The 20,188-nt window shown below is 40.1% G+C and overlaps 1 protein-coding gene across 8 annotated transcripts in view; it reads left to right on the top strand.

Annotated features, from left to right (window-relative positions):
* Window positions 1-20,188, top strand: part of Kalrn (kalirin RhoGEF kinase) — a 627,901-nt gene that overhangs the window by 247,844 nt on the left and 359,869 nt on the right. For all 8 annotated transcript variants that reach the window (XM_076867942.2, XM_076867955.2, XM_076867941.2 and 5 more), the window contains one exon: window positions 18,172-18,363. In XM_076867942.2, the coding sequence (XP_076724057.1) occupies window positions 18,172-18,363 (192 nt within the window). The remainder of the gene's footprint in view (window positions 1-18,171; window positions 18,364-20,188) is intronic.

Raw genomic sequence — 20,188 nt, 5'->3', positions numbered from 1 at the left:
TTAGAAATTAGTAAAATGAATTCCAGAAATTAACAAATTTGTAATTTGCTTCTAAATATCCAGTGAATCAAAAGGGAAAAGGGAAAATTGGGAAATACTTTAAGATGCATAAAAACACTTTGAGATACTAAAACTCATGCAGCTAAAGCAGTGCTTAGAGAGAAAGTAACAGCTGTAAATGTAAGGAAATAATGAAGATTAGGGTGGCAATTATTAATGAAGTAGAAGACAGAAAAGCAATAGAGAAATTCAGTGAAACCAAAGTTGGCTATTTGAATAGATCAACAAAATTAGCATATGTCTAATTATAATGACCAGGAAAGAAATGAGAGGACATTATTACCAACCATATAAAAAATAAAAAGAATTATAAAGGAATACTACCAACAACTATAAGCCAATAAATTAGATTACTTAGATGAAATGGACAAATTCCTAGAAAGATGCAACTACTGAAACTGAGTCAAGAAGAGATAGATAATCTGAACAGACCTATAACAAGCAGAGATCAAATTAATAGGCAAAAAAACATGAAGAAAAACCCAGGCCCAGACAGCTTCAACAACGAACTCTAACAAACACTTGAAGAATAAGTACTAATTCTTCACAAGCTTTTACAAAAAATACAAGAGGAGGGAATATTTTGCTGGTTAGTATTTGAGGCCAGTTTAACCTGATACCAAAACCAGACAAAGCTATTATAAAAGAAAACAACACATCATTCTCTCTTATGAATGTTGGAGGGAAAACTTAAAACAAAACTATCAAACCAAATCCAGTTATATAGAGAAAAAATCACTAATTGCAATCATTCCCAGATTTTGAACTTGGTTTAATGTCAGTAAAAGGAAGGAAGGGGAAAACCCCTATGTGGTTATCTCCAATAGACCCAGAAAAAACATTTGACAAAATCCAATATCCTTTCATAATAAAAATAATCAAAAACTAGGAGTAAAGGAGTACTTCTCAACTTGAGAAGGGACATCTCATGAAAAATTCACAGCCAGCATCATGCTTAATGGCAAACAGTTATGTACTTTCCTCTTAGGATCAGGAACAAGAAAGATACTCTTGTCACTTCTGCTCAATCTTGGAATAATAAAAAGAATTATAAAGGAATACTACCAACAACTGGACAAGGAAGTTATTCAGTAAAAATAAATAAAAGGCGTCCAGTTTGGAAAGAAATAAACTGTGTCATTGCGGACATGATCCTGTAGACAGTGAAAATCTTAAAACATTGTGGAAATTATTAGAACTAGTTAGTAATTGAGTTCAGCAAGGTTTGGGGATACAACATCAATATACAAAAGTCAATTGTATTTCTATACACTTACAGTGAACAGCCTGAAATGACATTAAGAAAACCACTATTCTTTTATCAAAAAAGAGCAAAATACTTGGGAACAAACTTGACAAAAGAAGTGTAGCACTTGTACTCTGAAAACTACAAAACATTGTTGAAAGAAATTAAAGATATAAGTAAATAGAAAACTTATTATTCATGAATTAAAAGACTTAATATTGTTAAGATGTCAATAGTGGTACTGGCATAAGATAGATTAATCAAAGGAGTAGAATTAAGGGCCCATAATAAACCCATATGTCTCAGTCAACTGATTTTTGGTAAAGGTTCCAAGATCATTCAATGTAGAAGTAATATTCTTTTTGATGCATGGTATTAGGTCAATCTATGTAAAAGAATTAAGAATTACTTCACACTAAATTAAAAATAAATATATCAGACCTCATCAAAATTCAAAACTGTGCATCACAATATACAATCAATAAAGTAGAAAGACTTGCCACGGAATGGGATAAAATACATAGAAATCATTAATCTGAAAAGGTACTTATATCTATAATATATAAACTCTCTCAGCTTAATAATAAAAAGACAACCCAATTTAAAAATGGACAAGTATCTGAATAGATAGTTCTTCAAAGAAGATACACAAATGGTCAATAAATATATTGAAAGATTCTTGACATTATTGCTCATCAGGGAAATGTAAATCAAAACCACAATGAAGTATATTTTCATAACCACAAGGAGTGTTGTACTCAAAAACTCTGAAAATAACATGCGTTGGCAAGGACATAGAAATGCAGAACCCTCATATATGGCTGGCAGGAGTGTAAAATGGTGTGGTCACTTTGGAACACAGTTTAGCAGTTTCTAGCAATTTCTCAAATACTTGAACATAGAGTTGTTGATATGACATAGTGAGGCACCTTCTAGATATATACCCAAGAGACATGAAAACATATCCACATAAGATGTCCAAACAGTATACACAAATGTTTATAGCAACATTATTCACAAGAGCCAAAATGTGGAAATAACCCAAAGGTCTGTCAACTGATAAATGGCTAAATAAACGTGTTATGTACATATAATGGAATATTATTTATTTGGCCATAAAAAGAAATGAAGTGCTGATGCACTATATCATGAATGAACCTTGCAAAACATTTCGCTAAGTGAAAGAAGCCAGTCACCAAAGAACATACAAAATATTTTTATATCAAAAAGTTCAGAATCAGCAAACTTATAAAGATTAGTTGTTCCTTGTTGATGGATAAAGGATAGGAAGGTGAAAGCTAAAATATACAGAGTTTCTTTTTAATGAAAATATTTTATTTTTCCAATTATACATAATGGTGAATACATTATACATAATGGTGAAATTCATTGTTGCATATTCATATATGCACACAATATAACAATATAATTTGGCCATTATTGCTCCCCAGGATTTCCCTTTTCCTCCCCTCCTCCCTCTCCTGCTCCTTTACCTCTACTAGTCTCCCTTTCATTTCCATGAGCTACTCACACACCTTTTTTTTTTTTCATTTTTATTGCTTCTACACATGAGGGACAACATATGACCTTTAATTTTTCTGAGTTTGGCTTATTTCACTTAATACAATGTTCTCAAGTTTCATTCATTTTCCTGAAAATGACAATTTCATTCTTATTTATAGATGAACAAAATTCAAGTGCATATTTACATACACTACATTTTCTTTATCCATCTATTCATTGATGGACACCTAGGCTGGTTCCATAGTTTGGCTGTTGTGAATTGTGCTGCTAAATACATGAGTATGTATTATCTTTATAGTATGATGACTTTAATTCTTTAGGATAAATACTGAGAATTGATATAGTTGAGTGTGGTTCCACTCCTAGTTTTTGAGGAACCTCCATATTGATTTCCATAGTGTTGAACTAATTTACAATCCCACCATCAGTGTAAAAGTTTTCCTTTTCCTCCACTTTCTCTCCAGCATTTATTATTGTTGGTATTCTTTTTTTAAAATTTTAAAAATTTGTTTAATTAGTTATACATGACAGTAGAATGCATTTATACACTTTGATATATCATATATAGATGAGATATAATTTCATTTTTCTGGGTGTACATGTTGCAGAATCCTATTGGTCATGTAGTCGCATATATCCATACAATAATAATGTCTGTTTCATTCTACTTTCTTTCCTATATCCACAACTCCTCCCCTCCTCTCCCATCACTTCCCTCTACCTAAACTAAGGTAACTCTATTCTTCCCTAGTGGCCCCCCCCCCCGCCTTATTGTGAATTAGCACCCACATGTTAGAGAAGAAAATGTGATATACACACACACACATACACACATATACATACATATACATACATACACACACACTCAATAGAATATTACTCAGCTTTAAAGAAGAGTGAAATTATGGCATGTGCCAGTAAATGGTAGGAGTTGAGGAATATTGTTGGTATTCTTGATGACTGCCATTCTGACTGGTGTAAGATGAAATCTCAGTGTATTTTTGATTTGCATTTCCCTGATTCTGAAGACGTTGAATATAAATTTGTTAGCCATTTGTATTTATTTTGAGAACTAATTCATTTGTCCATTAATTAATTGAAATATTTTTGGTGGTGTTTTTAGTTCTTTATATGTTCTGGATATTAAGCCTCCGTCAGTAGGGTAGCAAGCAAAATTTTTCCTCCCATTCCATAGCTTCTTTCTTCACATTGTTGTTTGCTGTGCTGAAGCTTTTTAACTTGATGCCATCCCATTTACTAATTCTTGGTATGATTTCCTGACCTTTAGAAGTCCAGTTGATGAAGTTGTTGTCTGTGCCTATATGTTGAAATGTTGACCCTATATTTTCTTCTATGAGTTGCATAGCTTCTGGTCCACTTCCTAGGTCTTTGATCCATTTTGAGTTGACTTCCGTGCAGCTAAGAGATAGGGCTCTAGTCTAATTCTTTTACATATGGATAGCTAGTTTTCCCAGCACTATTTGTTTAAAAGGCTATTTCTTTTTTTCCTTCAACATATATTCTTGGCACCTTTGTTAAGGATTAGATGACTGTATCTGGGTGAGTTTGTCTCTGTGTCTTCCATTCTCTTCCTTTGGTCTATGTGTCTGTTTTTATCACTACCAAATAGGTTTTGTTACTATAGCTCTAAAGTATAGTTTGAAGTTGGATATTGTGATGCCTTCAGCATTGTTTTTTCTTTGGGGGGGTACCTGAAATTACTTTGTTATTCTTGCTCTTTTATTTTTCCAGATGAATTTTAGGAACTGGTTTTTATTGTTCTGTGAAGAATGTCATTGGTATTTTATGGGCACTGTACCTGCATTTGTATATTGCTTTTGGTAATATGGCAATTTTAGACAATGTTCTGCATATCCATGAACTTGGGAAGTCCTTCTATCTTCTAAAGTCTTCTTCAGTTTCTTTCTCAGTGTTCTATAGTTTTCATTATAGAGGTCTTTTGCCTCCTTGGTTAGATTTGTTCCTAGTTTTGTTCATTTGTGGTTTTTTATTAGTTACACATGACAGTACAATGATCTTGACAGTTCATACATTTGAATCAAATGGGGTATAATTTCTCATTTTTCTGATTATACAGGTTACAGAATCACATTGGTCATACAGTCACCTATATACATATAGCAATAATAATGTCTAAATTATTCTGCTGCCCTTCCTGTCCCCCTGTCCCCTCCCCTCCCCTCCCATCACTTCTCTCTACCCAATCTAATGTGACACACTTTTTTTTTCCTCCTCACAGCATCATACATGTATTCTGTATAACGATGAGGGTCTCCTTCCATCTTCCATGCAATTCCCCTTCTCCCTCCTTTTCCTTCCCACCTCTCTTCCCTATTTAGTGGTAATCTTCTTCTCATTCTCTTCCTCCCTATCCCATTTTGAGTCACGCCCCTTATATCAGATAAGACATTCAACATTTGTTTTTTAGGGATTGCTAACTTCACTTAGCATAATTTGCTCTAATGCCATCCATTCCCCTGCAATGCCATGATCTTGTTATTTTTTAGTGCTGAATAATATTCCATAGTGTATATATGCCACATTTTTTTTATCCATTCATCTATTGAAGGGCATCTAGGTTGGTTACACAGTCTAGCTATTGTGAATTGTGCTGCTATAAACATTGATGTGGCTATGTCCCTGTAGTATGCTCTGAAGATATAACTTTCCTAATGGCTAAGGAGAATGGCCATGGCAGACTGTGGCCACCAACATTAAAGGCATTCACTCATTTGTATATTCAACAAAATTTTATTGTTTTTATTTGCAGTGCCCTTTGATGCACACTGAGAACACAGGAATCACAAGACACAAAGCTATTTTTGGGGGGAACTTGCAATTTAACCACTCTCAAATTCATGTACCTATGGCAAACAGAATTTGTTCCATTGGACTATAAACTCCTAAGGGTGGAGCTTTGCCCATTTCATTCACAGCAGTATCCCTAAGACCTATAAAAATTTCCGGCATCTAGTAGGTGTTTAATAAATACTTTTTGAATGAATAAGTATATCGAGATCACCACAGCATCTATCAGCAGCCTTGAAAAAAATTTGGGCAGCGCAGTTATAGAACTGGTCAGGTAGGGCCTTTAATTTGAGAAGCTCATAAGACATAACTCCAGCAGAAGCCACATGCCCACCAGAAGAAGGTGAAGAAGAGCACTGGTTCATTAGGAATGGGCCTGAGAGATAGGGTGCTTATGAGGTCTGTAAGAGACACACACTGGTGTCCATAAACTACTGACCTACATAGTCTTTCAAGTTTCACCCTGAATCTCCTTGTTTCTGAGATTCTGATCCTAAAGTTGGGTAATGCCCCTGCTAAGTGCTCTTTTCTGCCAAGAAAAAAATCTGTCCAATGGTTGCTATTAACACTAGTGTCCCTAAGGCCAGCCTTCTAGGAAAATCTGTGATTTGCAAAGTCCTGCACGCATCACTAGCCAGCCCTGTTCTTACAAATCAAGTTGAACAGGATGTAGTGTTTGTATCTTCACAGACAGCTTTGTGGATGGAATATCCCTTTTTTTCAACTCAGTTGGAGGATGAGATTTTATTTTTTCTTCTGCTTAGGACCCTAATTTATGAATTTTGCTCTTGGTACCATCATCTACATTAAACTAGACCTGAGGACGAGCAAGAGAAGGAGGGGGAGGGAGGGCTCTTTGCTCAGCTCTAATGAGGCTGGTACATGTGTGTAAGAAAGCAGGCTTCCACTCTGGCTGCCCACTAGAGTCATGTGGGAGCTTTAAAAGAAATACCCCCCTCTCTTCCTGTAAGCGGCCTGAGGTGATCTGTGAAAATGGTTCGCTACTCTCTTGACCCCGAAAACCCCACAAAATCATGCAAATCAAGAGGCTCAAATCTTCGTGTTCACTTTAAGAACACCCGTGAAACTGCCCAAGCCATCAAGGGTATGCATATCCGAAAAGCCACCAAGTACCTGAAAGATGTCACATTAAAGAAGCAATGTGTGCCATTCCGGCGTTACAATGGTGGAGTTGGGAGGTGTGCCCAGGCCAAACAGTGGGGCTGGACACAGGGCCGGTGGCCCAAAAAGAGTGCTGAATTTTTGCTGCACATGCTTAAAAATGCAGAGAGTAATGCTGAACTTAAGGGTTTAGATGTAGATTCTCTGGTCATTGAACATATCCATGTGAACAAAGCACCCAAGATGCGTCGTCGTACTTACAGAGCTCATGGTCGGATTAACCCATACATGAGTTCCCCCTGCCACATTGAGATGATCCTCACTGAAAAGGAACAAATTGTTCCTAAACCAGAAGAGGAGGTTGCACAGAAGAAAAAGATATCCCAGAAGAAGCTAAAGAAACAAAAACTTATGGCACGGGAATAAATTCAACAAAAAATAAATGCAAATAAAAGGATAAAAAAAAAAAAAAGAAAGAAATACCCCATCTGGGGCCTATTGCACTAGAATCCAGTTTAACTGTACTGTGGTGGGACCCAGGAAATCTGTACGAGGTTGAGAACCAGTTTGAGAGTCACTGGTCTAAGATGAAGAAAATAAGCCAAGTGAATTAGCCCTGGGATCAAACCATAAAGCTGTTGATAATTAACCTGTGGAGTTGGAGGGTGAGGACTTCCCTCCGATGTCAGGAATATCCAGGGAGGGAGAGTGCTAGTCTATCTTTGCTCCCTACTCCTTGCTCCTCACCCAACCCTTCTAGATATTCCATTTGCCTTTACCCACCAATCTCTAATCAGCCATGTTTGGGGATTGAATCCTGTTCAAATAGGAAACACAGGGAAGCTTCTGGCCTTAGGCAAAGGATTCTCAGCGTCACTCTAGTGCACAGAGCAGGCTTCCCTTACCTGCTGTCAGTCATCTGGCCTGGGTCCCCTCTGGAAGTCTCACCCTCAGGGCTTGGCTGAAGACTCAGACTTCTGACTCATGGTTAGTACTGGCCAGGCTCAGCCTTCTCTCTTGATTGTTTACTACCTCCTACCCTCAGATTTCCCTTCCCTTTTCCTTCATTCCTGGTTCTCTGCCCACATCCCTGGTACATCTTTCCTGGCTTCTATCCACTGCCCTCTGGAGCTGTCTATTAGCAGGTTTCTTGCCTCAGATTATTTGTGTGCCTTCCCTGTGTTTGCTCCCTGAGTCTCATAGCTCAGCTCACCTACAGGCTTACACATACTAATCTACAGGGATGCCTGCTCACTGCCAGGTCTGCAGCTGCCAAGGAGTTAATTCGTCTGAAATCCAGCCAGAGCTGACACATGCCTCTTCTTTGAGGTCTCCTGCAGTTGAATGAAAGGCATGAAATGGTCCATAAAACCTAATGCAAGAGGAGATGATGTACATGAAAGGTCTTAAACTTAAAGCAGGGCACATATACAAAGTATGGATAGTATTAAGCATCAGTAATGTTGCAAATTCTACTCTAGGACATGAGTAGTAGCTGACCAGGAGCACCAGATGAAGGACAGAGATTGATCATGGACATGCAGATGAGTTTGCAAATCAGGAAATTCAAGTTACATAAGAGGTCAGGACAAGGTAGGCAAGTACAAAGAGCAGAGGTCAGAGTTCATGACACAGCCTGGAGCCTGGAAAGGAGGAAGAGCTAATGGATTTCCTTCAGCAAGTCCTGTCAGTTCTCCCCTAAAAATATATCTAGAATCTGACCACTTGCCACTGCTTCTGTGGCTACCACCCTGGTATCTCCTTCCTGGTCTCCCTGCTTCCATATTTTCTCCTTTACCATCCATTCTCAACACAACAGCCCAAGGGATCCTGCCAAAAGGTAAAGTACATCACACCCTGTCACTCCTCTGCTAACAGTGCTTTAATATTTTCCCACTCTTTGCAGGATAATAGCTCAAATAATTTGCCATGGATTCCTGGGGACTACATATTGTGGGCCCCAGTGACCTCTCTTATCCTCTAAAACTTACTCATCTGCCCCAGTCACCCTGAGCTTCTGGCTGTTTCTTGATCCACCAAAGACATTCCTACCTGGCGGCCTTTGCCCTGCTGTGCCCTGTACCTGGAGCCTCTTCTCCAGGCAGCCACGTGGTTCCCTCTCTCACTTCATTCAGGTATCCCCCTCAGAGAAGCCTTCCCTTGCATCTTGATCTTATGTTGCCCTCCTCAGCTCCATCACACTCTACCCTTTTCCCACCTGTATTTTATACAGCACTGAAATAAATATATGGTACATCTTTAGTAACTTGTCATCTGACTTGCCTACTAACACAGAAGTTCCATGAGCCTAAGAATTTTGTGTCTTGTCCTCTGTTTGTACCATGACTTGCATTGTTGACTGGATAGATAAATAAATACATAGCAGATTTAAGACTCAGGCAATAAAGCTAGATGTTGATTAAAGGGGAAAAGATTTGCTTGAGCTTTCTTTGTGGTTCTGTGTGGATAAATAGCTGTTCTCGAGAGTGACTAGCCTCAGGTTTTCAGGTAGAGAGGAGGAGAAGTCCTCTTGCTGAGCCTCTGCCCATGTCAGTGCTGAGGTATTAAATCAAGGGCTCATTGGGGACGCTTCAGAGATGGAGACATTTTTCTTGATTTCTCTCTCCAGAGGCCCTGTTTCTTTTGGGTATGATTTCTTAAATCTCTGGGAGAAATTCTTAAAAATATTTTTTAGTTGTCAATGGATCTTTTATTTATTTATATACAGTGCTGAGTATCGAACCCAGTGCCTCACACATGCCAGGCAAGTGCTCTACCACTGAGCCACCACCTCAGCCCCTCTGAGAGAAATGTCTCTTCATCATCTCTCCTCTCCCCTGAAGAACATCCTTGGCTAGCCCAACAGCATTCACATTTAAGACAAAGTAAAGCATTCTGTTGGGTAAAAGCATGGGCACTAGGTGCTAACTGAAGCTCAATATTTCCTTCCTCACTATGTAATCTCGGGCAAAGTAATGAAATTCCTCAGAACCCGATCACTTCATCTGAAAGCGGGGGATAAAGATGAAAAGTGGTCCTGCATTTTAGATATAAGATTTGGCACAATGTTATATTTGGCCAGTGTATAGTTGTTTATTTTTGTCAGGGTCTTGAGTGCTAGAAAAAGTCATTCTTATTTAGGGCATCTCCTCAGAGTTCCAAGCTACTGAGTTTTGAAGACATTTATGTGCATATCTGCCACCTGGGACAGTCTTGTTAAAATGCAGATTTGATTCAGAAGGTAGGGGAGGGGCCTGGGATTCTGCATTGCTGCCAGCTCACAGGTGATACTATGGCTGAAGACAGTTTGGGGTGGTCAGGGCCTGTATAGGAAAGTGCTGGTGAATAAAATCCTGACAAATGCATTTTCCTGAAGTCTTATATCTCCAGATTGCAACCTTAAAGGCAGCCTAAAATTAACCATCTCAACCCAAAGAGCTGTGTTGCTCCCTGTCACTTTCCCCACTGGTGTCCCTATGTTTAATTCCAGGTGTACCCACTCTTCTCTACCGTTTCAATCCCGCAGTGACACCTGACATAAAGACATCCATCCCTGCAAGGAGGCTCCACTCAGAGCTGAGGAAGGAGAGATAGGAGGGTGGTTTCTCTTTTCCTTAAACCTGCTCCTGGGTTTCTATGGCTCTTGAACATATGGCCAGGCGCTTGTTTTCATGGCTGCTTAATGGTTTGTGAAGCAATTGCTGGAGGAAACATCACTACTGCCAGCCAGGCCAGAGGGACAGAAGGACTCATGGGCCAATGTTATCTTTGCTGAGCACTGGACCTGTTCCTGCTCCTTTCCTTTCTCTGTCCAACAGTGACAGATGGCTTCCACATGGTTTGACCTACTGTTCATCCAGACTTGACCAGATAATCATCCATCAGCTGCCCTGTTTGCCACCCCCCACCTACCCAAGAGGGCACTGTTGTTTGTGGGATGCAGAAGTTGGAAGTTTCATTTCGAGCTCATCCCATCCCGTGGCTGTTGTAGTATGGTTTCAAGCATGGACAGTTCTTACTCCAGATGTTACCATCCCAGTGCCCATATGTTTTGAGGTGGGATCAGCAGGTTTACATGGTAATGTTAAACTAATTAATCATAAGCTGATGCTTTAACAGCTTTAGGACCCAAAGTGGGCTTGGGACTAGCAAAGATGTAAGTAATACATATGGTATTATTCAGTTGGAGAAAGGTGAGCCTGAGCTTTCTCTTTCGCTTTGGCACAATCTCTTTGTTCTTGCTGATATTAAATATTACTCACAAAGCCTCTGAAAGTTATATGGGAAAACCTCAAATACTTCTCCTCAAAGCTCTTTTTTTTTTTTTTTTTTGAGTATAACAAAATTTACAAATAATCTATAGGGCACTAGAAAAAAGTAACAATAAGCAGAGGGGTGACCCAGAGTGGGGATTAAGAGGCCGGGGTTCTGTTCAGTTTGGCTTCTTTATGGCTTTGAACACATCACTTGATTGATTTAACAAACAAGGTTTTTAAGTACCTGCTAGGTGGATTTAAAAAATATCTGGGTTAGAGAGCCCCGCTTTATCCAGGTTGCATATGAATGGAGGAGCTGAGCTCTGCCTCACAGACCTGGCCTGTCTTTACTCGCTCACATTTTCATGCCTGGGAAGCTCTGTGGTCTCTGATGACAACTAAGAGGGAGCCAGCAAGTTCCACCAAAGTCCAGGGAGGAATTTAAAATAGAGCTGTTTCTGCTAAGAGAAAAGGTGCCTTTGGGATAAAGGAAACCTAAAATGCCACTTCAAGGAGGAAGGTTGACTGGGGGCAAGGAGGTGACCCTGACAGCTGGTTTCAGGTAAGCCTAGGGGGGCTTCAGCACAAGGAGCACAATATGCAATAACATCCTAAGCATTAGGGTGCTTCCCCTTTGGGGTGGCATGGTATACAGATGCTGCTCTTGATCAAAATTTAGAATTCCATTAAAACCCAAAGCATATTCTCTCAACTATCATCAGAGAAGAGAAATTTTCATCTTTTGAGAAAGAGCTTATTTTGAAGGTAACAAAAATAAGTACAAGTTCAGTCTTATAAAATAAAGAAGATATTGCTGAAAAACATTTTTGGACCCCCTCCACCCCGCCCAATGGACCTGGAGCCTCATCTTAGCTGCCCAAGACCAGGGTCTGGATGGTTATATCAATTTGTTAACAATACCTAATGTCCTTCTCAGAGTATCTCAGTTTCTATGATGAATTTTGATTCAGTGTGCGTAAACAATGGCAGGATGTGGGGATTCAGTGCCCAGCTTTTTAAAGTGACTACTTTTAAGAACATGTGACATAAAAGTAAAAGTTGTGATATGTTGCTCTTTTAAAAATCTCAGATAATCCACCCTGTATACTTTTCTTGGCTTTATTCTAAATTCACGGGCATATAGGCAGCAGGCAGTAGTAGAATCGTGGGGTGACAATGACCAGCAGCAAACTGCCCTCCTCTCCCTTCACACACTGCCAGGATGAGCTTTTATGACTCTCCTCCTGCAGATTTCCCTTAATATTGTATACTGTAACTAGGGTTTAATCTCAATAATAATGAGGAGGAAATAAAAGAGCTTCTGTAGGTTGAGAGAGAAAATAAAAAGGGAAGGAAGGAAGAGAAATATCTGGGTTCCTTTTTTCCCTGCTAACTGTAAAAATGACATTGTTACCTGAATTTGGCTTCCAAAAAACTTTAATTAAAGTGATTTGGCATTCCTTCCCTTATAAAAGCAGTATTTGTTTATTAAAACTTGCCTCTTACTCACGATTTGTAAATTGTATTTCACTTAAAAAAAATAAATAAAAACTTTACCAAAGTCAAGAGAGGTGGAGAATTGTAAATACAATGTTGATGGAGTATAACCTGGCCAAAAATATTAAAGATACATTATAATGGTTTTTAAAATAAAAATACCTTCAAACCCCTAGCATCATTTATAATGTGGGGGAAAAAACAGAAATAACCTTTTTGCCTCTGTAAGAAAAATGAGGGCTGGTGATGTAGCTCAGCGGTAGATCGCTTGCCTAGCATGCACAAGGCCCTAGGTTAGGTCCACGGGGGCGGGGGAGGAAGAATGAGTTGGATAAAAGTAGGAATTTGAACATAAATACACATACACACACACACACACACACACACATACACACACATACAATACACATACATGATGTTGAAAGAGCATGACTCAAAACTCAAGTCATTGGTTGATTCAGAATTCTCTGATCCATCTGAGTTAAGGAAAACCTTTTAGATCATTCAGGGCTCTAGCCCTTAACCCCTGGAGGACAGGTATCTGCCAGCAGAGGGTACATGGTTAAGTAGGGCAGGAGCCTGACAGGCAGCTAGGGCAGCTCTGACAACTATAGGACTGTGTGGCAGATCCTGTAGAAAAGGCCTTTTCCCAGAAATAGTAGGGGACATTGTGACCTGCTCTCTGTGAAATACAATGGGACTTTGGATATAAAATCTGTTGGAATAGCTTTTCTTTTTGTTATACCTTTTACTGATACTTTGTACAAACTGGAGAGTTAATGCCAGTCCGTTGGTACTGGGTGAAGGAAAAGGTATGACTTTCATTGCAGTAATGGTTATGTGCTGGGCAACTGACTGTGAGCTTTACATCATCTCATGTGACTCACAAAAAGACTTTCTGATTCAAAGTGGGGAACTGTGACCATAGATATGTAAAGTTCATCCCTACTTTTAGAATAAAAGTGAATGAGATTCAAATAACACACACACACACTTGGCAATTACCTCTTATAATCAGGTTTTAACATGCTTAAGATTACCAAAATCGTAGCTTATATTAAATGGTTGTCTCTAGAAGAACCAGTATCTCTTTCAGATTATACAACAGATGAAATCTCACTTACAGAGAAAAATTGGCTGTTTTTAATGGATGGAAAGTTCTCATTTTCTTGCAAGTAACATCATTTTTTTTTTTTTTTAGCCAGTTGGGGTAAGCCAGGAACCAGGTTCAAAGTGGGAGCCCTTTTGGCAGGATGAAAGCTATCATCAAGATTCTGCAAAGTTGATTCAGTTGATTGCAGCAGGAGGCAAGGCCTTAGGCAAAGGGGTCCACCATCCTGTTATCTCCAGTTAGTGACTTTGGCAATGAAACAAGGAAATGGGAAAATTTTAAGTAGCAAAAGTGGGGCACAGTGACAATACCTGGCGGTTTTTAAGTTAGCACAATTTTACTGGAATTTAGTTTTTTTTTTCCTGCTTGTGACTAAAATGTTGGATGAAAGGCTTTGAGGTAGGATTGGTGGATGATGTAGCAGACGATGCTACAGGTGCCTTGCATTCTGCAGGATAGATCATAGTTACAGATTGAGCTATGCCACACTTTGAATCATAATAATAGCACTACATATGCATGAGGAATCTAAATTTCATAAAGCAGTTTTAAAGTCAGGACTTAAGAAGATGCTCATCAAAGCAGAATTATTAATCAAGTTACTTTTTTTTTTTTTTGGCCAGAGAAGGTGATTAGTCTGAGTAGTTTAGCTCAGGGGAAGGGCCTGAGGAGAATGAGAGAGAAAGGGCAGCTAGCCCTTGATCACCTGGAGCCTGAGAGGGTCTGGCTGCAGCCTTGGTGCCCACACTTCAGGGCAATGAGCAGAGCCAGGATGAGGTGCTGAGGCATGTGGACCTCTGGGTAGACAGAACTATTGCCCTTGCCTCCTGGGCACTGCTTACTCTGAGATCACTTAGATAAACTACCTCCCCACTCCTTCCTCACCCCATTTTACAGGTGAGCAAACCGAGATACAGAGGAGTCAGCTACATCTTAAGTGAATGCCAGACCTAGAACCAGAGCTCATGTCTCTTGACTCCTGGCCCAGTGGCTTGATGCCCTTGATGGGTGGGCAGCTCTGCTAATGGAAAGGCATTTGAGGCTGACTGGGAAGAACGAGAGTGCCAGGCCAATTGGAAAGGGTAGAGGGGCAGCTGGTAGAAGATGGAAAGGCCAAAAAGAGCCAAAATAACCATTCCTGCTGGCCATGTCCCAAGGACAAACAACTCACTGAAAAAGCAGTGACTCGCAAATGTTCTTTAACAGAGGCATAAACAGTCACTCAGAACTACTTGATGGACTGACCAAAGACCACAAAATGTCATTTATGCCTAGCAACTAAGCACCCCTATTTATTCACATGCTTTATCCATTTGTTGACCTTGCTCTTTCCTTTTAAGTAATTGGAGACCTTCCCTGCCATTCTTCCCTTCTCATTTAGTTCGCGACTGTCCTCATTCTGAGGGACAACTACAGTTCAGAATCTATCTGCCATTCCTCTCTGGTTCTACAGTTAAAAAAAAAAAAAAAAAAAAAAAAAAAAAAAAAAACTATGAAGAAGCTGATGAATTTGGACAGTGTGACTCCCCAGGGTGTTGTGATATTCTATAAAGGAGCTATGGGGTGGGAGGGACAACGACCCAATAAATGCACAAGTCAGCATTCTATCTATCCCTCTATTGTGAGGAATGCTGCCTCTACTTCTTTTGTGAAACATAATTATTTGTTAGTTTTAGTAAGCCATCTCCCTGCCCACTAGTAAGCAAACACGAAAGCATTTATTGTGCTGGTCTCCAGAATGAAGGGTAAACGTGGTCTGTTTGCTTGTTGTTAGTGTTCATCTGCGACCACAGACTTAAGTTGAAGGGAACCTGGGAGAGTAGCCACCTTCCTATACCCTTGAGTGAGCACATATAAGCACAGAAAGCCCCTTCCCAACATCCCAGCTAGTGGCTTAGATCCCTTCCCTCAGAGCCCTCACAGTGACTTGCTTCCACCTCTGTGGAAGCTTTGATTTCATTTTGTTTTAAATTATTGTTATTTGAGGGTTTATCTAAATCTCAGCTGTGAGCTCCTGAGGGCAAAGGGGTGGGTGGGCAGGAATCCTGTCTCAACTCTCTTTGATCTCCCACAACCCCCAACACAGAGCCTGGTCCACTCTCCATAAATATTTGAGTGAGTGACAAGCTGTTAACAGTCTTTAGAGGCAGCCACAGTGGGACATCTCTAAAGCTAGGAAGTTCACCTCCCTCTGTTCCCTGGGTAGGAGGAAAATGTAAACAGGTGGCGAGGATGCACCTGGGGACAGGGAAATGCCATGCTTTTATTGTTTTTAAATATATATTTTTAGTTGTATATGGACACAATGCTTTTACTTTTGATTTTTATGTGGTGCTGAGGATCCAACCTAGTGCTCACACATCCCAGGCAAGTGCTTTACCACTGAGCTGCAACTCCAGCACCTCTTATTGCTTTTCTTGCATCCCATCTGGCCAAAGCTGTACATAAGTCCTTCCTCCCCGACAGGAAAACCAGACACCATAGACAGGTCTGGACAAATGTTGAGAGTTTAGGATTTTAACCCAGTCAGGGAGGACAACCCTATTAGACTCAAAGTCCCACCTGTACCATTTAGCCAGTCCTGGAGGTCATTTGCAGATGAGCAGTAGGACCTAGTACATGAATACCCCAGATTCTCCTCAGCCGGACAGGTTAGAAATATGTTCTATAGTTTCTCAAAAGGTCTCCAGAGGGATTGAACCCCATCTTCTCAGAGCATGAACCCAGCAAGCAATACATCTTTTATTCACTTCCCATACAAAAGTCTTCTCTGTGACCTCCCAAGTCAACTATCTGCCCCAAATTCTTTTCTTAATTCAAGGTCTGCTTTGGGGAAAACCCAAATTAAGACAATGATAGAAGCAAGAAATTTGAGGGAGGGAGTTCAATGTTATTCCTCTAGAAGGTAAAACTATTAAAATCAGTACATGCTTTTTTTTTTTCTCTTTCCCTCTTCTATTTCTAAGTACAGTGTTTTTTCCTGTCAGTTCTATAAATAGAGTTTAATTTTCAGAAGAATTTGTGTTCTAACTCAGAAATAGGGCTGATAATGACTCCTAGTCTTTGAAGGGTAGTTATTTCACATAATCACGGTCAGTAATATTGTAGCTCTGTTACAGAAATGCGCTGTGTGTGTGGAAGGTCTCACACCAGACTAAAAACAGAGATGGCACACAGGGGTCATTAGACTTCAGGATGGATTTGTGTTTAAGTACCTCACTTAACCTCTTAAGCTTCCACAGAGAACTTTTAGATTAAGCGAGACCTTGTCAACCCGGCCCAGGTTTGGGATGGAGTGCTTGGAGGCTGGGGGCAGCTGAGATGAATGGGAACCATGAGGGAAGTAGCAGAGGAAAATAAAGAACCTTCATTAAGCCTCCCCAGTATTAATGAACTATACCTGAGCTAATAGAGCCTAGAGAAAATGCTGTGGTGAAGAATATTTATTATCATTTGAGAAGATTTATAACAAAGAGTGAAGGTGTGTGAATAACTTGCCTCCCTGGCCCTTCCTCAGGCAGACATGGTGTGATTCAGAGAAGCTCCCTGTGGATGCCACAATATTACTTGATTGTTTTGACACTTCAGACGATTAAATAGGAGGTAGCAGTTAAAAATAACCGGAATCGCTACTGTCTTATGTTTGTGGGGGTTTTGTCTTGTTTCTTGCTGGAGGGATTTTTTTGCTGGTCTGGTAGGAAACAATGCATATGTTCATGAATTTTTAATTGGCAAGCAAAGATGAGGATGAATGTAAACAAAACACAAGACAGAAGGAGACAAAGGGTCAAGAGAGTCCCCGTAAGTGCTCTTTGGAGTAACCACAGATGCCATCTGGGATCAGGTGAAGTGTTCCCAAGTCAGCAGTGATAAGGGGGTCCACAGACCTTATTTTTATCATGGAAAAATGTGGCTCCACATGCTGTATTTATGTACACCCTGACTGGTGGCCAGTGACTCAGCTCTTCTGACAGAGGCAGTGGGGGGTAGGGTGGAGATGGAGGATGGGAGAGGCATCTTTGGTCTGTTACAGAGAGATGTAGAATCATCATGTCTCGTGTGCTGTCTTTGGTGAGCACCGCTGCCATGTTGTAATGTCCTGGGTGCATCTCTCTCCTGAATAAGAGAGACGTCTTTGCCTCCTTCAGCTTAAACCCTAGTCTGAACCATTTATTTTCAAAGAGTGCTCTTGAATTGTGCCATCCCCCTAGAGTGACCTTTTCGATATGAGGATCATATAAGATATTCCATGGATTAATGTGCATTAATAATTGGCACAAAAACTGTGCTGGTTCTCCAGAAGGAGAAGTCTCAGCTACTGTTGCCGCCATCTACCAAGATTTTATAGTATAGAGAATAACTTCCCTTGGACCCACAATGGTTACACCAGTATGGCTGATATCAGCCTCTCTTAAACTTTTCATTTTGGGTAGCCTCCTCCCCCCAAAACATACCCACCCCACAAGTGCCCAGTGGATATCTTCTCAGCCTGCCCCACTAAACATCCACTCTCCTTTGCTTCCCAGAATGCCTATGTCAATATCAACCGCATCATGTCTGTGGCTTCCCGCCTCTCTGAGGCTGGCCATTATGCCTCCCAGCAAATCAAGCAGATCTCTACGCAGCTAGACCAGGAGTGGAAGAGCTTCGCCGCTGCCTTGGACGAACGCAGCACCATCCTGGCTATGTCTGCTGTGTTCCATCAGAAGGCTGAACAGGTGAGGCCTAGAGACCTTTGGTGGCTGCTGAAAGTGGGAAGAGAACAGGAGTGGGGGATGGATGGCAAGGTGGGGACACAAAGGCCATCTCGGCAGAAATCCCCTACTGTCTTTTTGAAACACCCAAGACCCTGCTGAACAGCTGCAGCAGTAACTGGTGTTCTACCTTTTCATAGCCTCCGTGTTCACAAAGAAACACTATTAGCTCTTGGTGGCCTTGCTTGACATACAAATAAGAGGGGGCCTGGTACAGTGGTGCACACCTATAATCCCAACATCTCAGGAGGCTGAGGCAAGATGATCTTGAGTTCAAAGTCAGCCTCAACAAAAACAAGGTGCTAAGCAACTCAGTGAGACCTTGTCTCTAAATAAAATCCAAAATAGGGCTGGGGATATGGTTGAGTTCCCCTAAGTTTAATCCCAGCTACCCCCCAAAACAAAAACAAACAAAAATAAATAAAAGGGACCCATATCCTGTTAGGAGGTAGCAGTTAAAAATAAGCCATGTCCTGCTTAGTAGTTTATGGTTGGGGTGGTGGTGAGGGTGGGTGTTGACTGTCTACTTGGTATACATTCCGAGAGACCAAAAGGATGAAAGTCCAGTGATCACTGAGTTCTGTGAGCAGGGGGAAATTAATTTACATGAAGCATTTGTTATAGATAATAACAACATAATGGGTAGAAATAAATAGTTGCCATTTACTTATTAAGTGGCTGAGCATTGGCCAGTGAGTGACCTTACTAACCCATGTTAGTAAGGTTAGTAACAAAAAGGAGCACTAGAGCTCAGAGAGATTAAGTGACCTGCCTAAGAACCTGTGATATGTTGGAGCCTGGTTCAGGCCAGCTCATGGAAAGCCAGTTATTAAGTTTTCAGGAATTTTATGAGCTACTTAAAACTAAATTATATAAATTTATAATTATGTTTTATTAAAAGCAAAGGTAGTAAGGATTCAAAACTCATAACTTCCTGATTATTCTGCTGTGTTTAGTTATTATCTATGTTCTTGAAGTTATTTTTATCTTTTTTTTCCCTGGAGGGGAAATCCTAAACAACTGCATGCTGATGGTCATCTCTTCCCTCTGCACATTTAATGATATCACACTGGTAGTTTAAAATGACCATGGTAGGAGTTTTACACCACAGAAGCATCACATGCTGCAAACCAGGGCTTGATTTATGGTTTTGTTGATTGACTAGGGTCTTAAGAAAATGAGGGAGAAATGTTTTAAAATATATACTTAGTTTTAAAATGTGCCCTTCTATAGTTGTTACATTGTAACACATAAAATCAAGGAGATATTCTTCTTATCTTCAAAAATCATCATTTGATTCAGCAAAGAAGACACAAACATCAATGATGAACAAGTGAAATGCTGACATAAGTCTTTAGGTGTTTTCATTTTTACTTTACTCTTTAATGTAAGTGAAAATATCACTCAGCATTATCAGTGTCAGAACTCTACAAGTTTGTCCGCTGCAGCCGTAGGTTGACTAGATTCAAGAGTTCAACCAAAACATCCTACAGGAAATCCATTGGCTACATGAAATTATAATAAAGAGCATTGCATATATATGCTGGTTGTTAAGTGTTTGCTCACCTACCCCTGTTAAAAATCACACAATCTATGGGGTCACTGAGATTTCAGCTCAGGTGTGTCTAACATCAAAGCCTATGGTCTTAACCTGAGTTTCTTTCTTGGTATCACATTTGGGTAACTCACAGATCAAAGAGCCTCAGACACATGGTTATACCTTGAACTCTCCTTCTATTTTAACAGAGAAGGCAATATAGGATAATTGAAAAAGTCTAGACTTGGAGTC

This window comes from Callospermophilus lateralis, chromosome 10 (genome assembly GCF_048772815.1).
Source record: "Callospermophilus lateralis isolate mCalLat2 chromosome 10, mCalLat2.hap1, whole genome shotgun sequence".
NCBI lineage: Eukaryota > Metazoa > Chordata > Mammalia > Rodentia > Sciuridae > Callospermophilus > Callospermophilus lateralis.
This window is presented reverse-complemented; position numbering and strand designations above follow the sequence as displayed.